Below are 5,032 nucleotides of genomic sequence, written 5' to 3' on the forward strand. Positions count from 1 at the left end.
ATCAGACTTGGAGCTCACGGTGAGATGGTTGTGCACCGTGACCTCTAAATCCTTTTCAGGGTCCTTGCGTTGCATAATACAGTGATCTACTCTGTTGGTCAGGCCTGGGTTCTTTCCTAATGCAGAACAAAACTATTTCTACCAATGTCTTTAATGTTCCTTATCAATGTTCATAACTTCCGATTGATATTGATTGCTATCTGTTTTTTCCTTTTTCCCATTTGTTATATATTGCTTCCCCCACCCCACACCCGACCAATTGCCGACTTGATTTTGTCACTGAACTGGGTTTTTAACCAAAGCTGTTCACTTTCTTGACTGTAGAATTGTGTCTTTTTAGCTATTTAATAAACTCTTCTTAACAGATTCCCGGTTGTCACTGCCATTTTTCTGTTTAAAGTTTCTCTCCCAATCCGTGTTTTCTGATAATTTCCACCAGCTCTGGGGAATTAGCTCCTCTGCAGCACTAAGTATCTAGAGAGATTACTGTGTGGGAACTGTTCTCCGTTTCTCCATTGGAATGTAATCAGCTGCAATCTTTAATCTCGTTCTCCTCTATCATCTGACCCCTTCTTAGTCTCTCTTCTAAACTAAAGAGTTCCAGACTTTTCAGTCCGTCCACCTCTGGCAGCCTCCCCCATTCTCAGCCTGTCTGGGAAACCTCCTTTCTATCTGCTACGTGCTTATAGAGACTGGGTGAGCACATGTGCAGAGCAGGTTATTCTCTGTGCCATTCCTTAGGCATCTGAACATTGTCTTTGTGTGGGCCACTTCTGCGACTGAGCAGGTGTTTGTCAATGACACCGAGGGATTTTCCCTGTGGTGTGTTCTAATTGGGATGTTTCCCCTGGTCTACATTTTGGAAAAGGTTTGGTGTTTTTTGCACTCTCATGTTTTGACTAACCGGGTATATGGGTAACGACCCACTACAGTGGCTACCTAGCCTGGCTCGTGTTTCCTGCTGGTGCCTATGAAGGTTTCCCACACCATGATGTGAAGGAAATATTGACACATGGAGCACCATGAAATATGGAATGGGCAGTATCTGGGTCAGCTCTTCAAAATTCATTTCTCTGAATAATGAAAATAATATTTTTCAGTGTGTGAAGAAGAGCACCCAATCTGCTTCACCCACGAGAACAGCCCCTAGTAGTGCATGTAGTGTCTCATATTCACATTGTCTCTCCGTCCAGGAATTACCCTAGAGCCTGGGCACATACAGGAAGTCAGGGGAATGTACGGTACAAGCAGGAGACACCGTTCTGCCTCAGAGTTGGACACCTTCTCCCCTACTCCATGTCAGATTCCAACACAACCGACTTCACCAACCCTTCCACCTTCATCCTGCTGGGCATTCCTGGCCTGGAGGCAGGTCATGTCTGGATCTCCATCCCCTTCTGCACCATTTATGCCATAGCCATCATGGGGAACTTGATGATACTGTTCGTTGTGATGATGGAGCCCAGCCTCCATGAGCCCATGTACTATTTCCTCTGCATGCTGGCTGTCACCGACCTATTACTGTCTACGTCCACCATGCCCAAAACACTGAGCATCTTTTGGTTCAATTCCAGGGAGATCGATTTCAGTGCCTGCCTCACCCAGATGTACTTCATTCAGTGCTTCTCAATGATGGCATCTGGGATCCTTGTGGCCATGGCTTTTGATCGCTACGTGGCCATCTGTGATCCCCTGAGATATTCCACCATCCTGACAAACACTGTGGTGGCCAAGATCGGCCTGGCCGTGATGCTGCGCAGCAGCATGCTCCTAATGCCCAATCCCATCCTGGCGAGTCGATGGCCATATTGCAGAACCAACATCATCCCCCAGATGTACTGTGAAAGCATAGCTGTGGTGAAGCTGGCCTGCGCTGACATCCGCGTCAGTAGTTACTACGGCCTCTTTTTGGCATTCTTGATAACTGGTGTGGATGTGTTTTGTATGGCCGTGTCCTATATCCAGATCCTCAGGGCCATCTTCAGTCTCCTAACAAAGGATGCCCGGCTCAAGGCTTTTAGGACCTGTGGCTCCCACCTCTTTGTCTTCTTAATCTTTTTAATCCCGTCTTTCTTCTCTACCCTCACTCACCGGTTTGGCCAGAATGTCCCCCTGCACTTCCACATTCTCATTGCTAACATGTACCTCCTGGTGCCTCCGATGCTGAACCCCATCATCTACGGGGTGAGCATCAAACAGATCCGGGACAGGCTGTTCCTGCCCTTCATTCGTAAAGGGACCTAAAGTTCTCTCCTGGTGTTCTGACGCTCAGACCGAGCTCCGTGCAGAGCTGGCTGGTGCATGGTGCTGCATACTCTTCCCTGAATCACTGACTGGACAGTCAAAGAGACCTAAACCTTTTCCTGATCATAGTGTGCAGTGTCAGCGTGAGAACGTGGGGAATTGGTCTATGTAGAACTCATTGGGTTTCCACCTTCCTAATTAGTGGTAATGGACCCCAAAACCCCACGCTGTACCCCCACCTCTTCTGGCAAGGCTCTGTCCCTGCTCCTCCTCTTTCCATCATATCTTGCTCCTCTACTCCCTACCCCCATCAAACACTGAATTATTTTCACCTCCCTTACCCAACCCCAGCTGCAAGGGAGTCGTTTCAGATTTTGGTCGGGGTGCCCACCGTAACCGGGATTCCCGGGACTACTTGGGCTCTTGAAAACTCTATTTTTTTTTGGCAGATAACTTAGCAAAATTTGTGGCAGGAGCACTGAATCTAATTCTAATATAAAAGAGAGAAAATTAAATAAATATTAGACCCACTCCACTAACATGTTCTGACATCTGGTGGCAAGTCACATAAGGGACATTGGTTAGGTTTAAAATTTAGATATATATACTCTTGTTTATTACCCAGTCTGCCCCTCCCTCAATGCACCAGCCCCTTTTCATGAGAAGATTTCCCTTTCACTTCAAACAACGCAGTGTTTAGGTAAAAAATATAAACCAGATTTATTAACTGCAAAAAAGTAGATTTTAAGTGCTTATAAGTAATGTAGATCACTCAAGAAATAAAAAAAAATCACAATCTGAATTCTATAAAGTAGACTGGATTTGAGTCAAGCCATGTCTCACCCTAATGGTACCAACAGTTCCCCAATCTTCCATACACAGGCTGGGATTTCTTCTTTCCAGGTAGGGACCACCTGCCCAGTCACAGTCTTTGGAGACAGGCCAGTCCTTGCTTACAGACAGCCCCCCAACCTGAAGCAAATACTCACCAGCAACCACATACCACACAACAGAACCACTAACCCAGGAACCTATCCTTGCAACAAAGCCCGTTGCCAACTGTGCCCACATATCTATTCAGGGGACAGCATCACAGGGCCTAATCACATCAGCCACGCTGTCAGAGGCTCGTTCACCTGCACATCCACCAATGTGATATCTGCCATCATGTGCCAGCAATGCCCCTCTGCCATGTACATTGGCCAAACTGGACAGTCGCTACGTAAAAGAATAAATGGACACAAATCAGAAGTCAAGAATTATAACATTCAAAAACCAGTCGGAGAACACTTCAATCTCTTTGGTCACATGATTACAGACCTAAAAGTTGCAATTCTTCAACAAAAAAACTTCAAAAACAGACTCCAATGAGAGGCTGCTGAATTGGAATTAATTTGCAAACTGGATACAATTAACTTAGGCCTTGATAGAGACTGGGAGTGGATGGGTCATTACACAAAGTAAAACTATTTCCCCATGTTTATTCCCTCCCTCCACCTCCCACTGTTCCTCAGACATTCTTGTCAACTGCTGGAAATGGCCCACCTTGATTATCAAGACAAAAGGATTTCCCCCCCCGCCACTCTCCTGCTGGTAATAGCTCACCTTAAGTGATCACTCTGGTTACAGTGTGTATGGTAGCACCCATTGTTTCATGTTCTCTATGTATATAAATCTCCCCACTGTATTTTCCACTGAAATGCATCCGATGAAGTGAGCTGTAGCTCACAAAAGCTTATGCTCAAATAAATTTGTTAGTCTCTAAGGTGCCACAAGTACTCCTACTCTTTCATAGTGTCTGCCCTGTGGATGGATCTTAATTTTTCCAAGCAAAAGCCCCCAGTACAGTTAGTGGGAAAGTTCAGGCACAAGAGGGAGTCCAGTTTTACATGAGCTGGTCACTTGTCCTTTCATGCTTCGATGTGTCTTAGTAGGGACCGTTATCCATATTCTGTCTAGAACATCCACAGGAAAGTCCATCAGATGGGGATAAGTTTCTTCCATGCACCATTGTGTTCATTGAGGGGCCACCAACTTGAATAGTCCATTCGCATGTGCTGGCTAGACTGGGTGTAAACTACCTTGTGGGAGCAAACACATTTGAAATGCAAGTAGATAGTCAATCTTAATGACTTAAAGTACAAAAATGAGACATGTATAAAAACAGGATAATCATATTTGGCAAAGCACCATACTCCACTGACACCTCACGTGACATATTTTGTACAAGATTTGTTGCAATGATATAACAGAGGTGAATACAGGGGGTGCCAGGGTGTTGCTTTGGGAGTAGAGAGTGTCACAGCAATATATCTATTGAACTAGAGGTCTCTGAGATCGAATTTTGAATTTTTATAGAAGACAGACATCCATGTCCTGAAAAAGACTGCCTTGTGGTCCGTACCAGAGGAGAAAAGCAAGCCGAGGTACAGAGCAAAGGACACTGAACGAGTGTTTTCCCCGCTCCCCATCACACACACTGAAATTGTCACTCTCACTTTCCTTGTTCAGCGTGTGTCACCTGCACTCATAAATTCCTGGTGCCCCCCCACACTGGGCGGGCACAAGCTAAAGGGGAGGACACATGACCTCCCCATATGACTCCTCCTTACCCCACCCCTCAGCCTGGGGCCCCCCGCAGTCTTCCCCCCACACTGCCCCACGTTACTTCTGGGAAGAGGACTCTGTCCTTCCACTGCGCCAGCTCCCGCCACCCTCTTGCACATTCAGCTGCTCTTTCTGGCAGCAGCCAGACCTGGGTTTTGGTTTCTGTGTCCAGGTGCCATTT

General features: G+C 46.3%; 1 protein-coding gene across 1 annotated transcript; it reads left to right on the forward strand.

Annotated features, from left to right (window-relative positions):
• The first annotated feature begins 1,296 nt into the window (after positions 1-1,296).
• Positions 1,297-2,244, forward strand: LOC122462321 (olfactory receptor 52B2-like). The gene has a single exon (XM_043525113.1). The coding sequence runs from the start codon at positions 1,297-1,299 to the stop codon at positions 2,242-2,244; it is 948 nt and encodes a 315-aa protein (XP_043381048.1).
• The last annotated feature ends 2,788 nt before the right edge of the window (positions 2,245-5,032 follow it).

Source organism: Chelonia mydas, chromosome 1 (assembly GCF_015237465.2).
Source record: "Chelonia mydas isolate rCheMyd1 chromosome 1, rCheMyd1.pri.v2, whole genome shotgun sequence".
NCBI classification, from domain to species: Eukaryota; Metazoa; Chordata; order Testudines; family Cheloniidae; genus Chelonia; species Chelonia mydas.

Excerpts from the sequence above, each read along its gene's own strand:
- LOC122462321 (XM_043525113.1), top strand. The coding sequence starts at position 1,297 with ATGTCAGATTCCAACACAACCGACTTCACCAACCCTTCCACCTTCATC.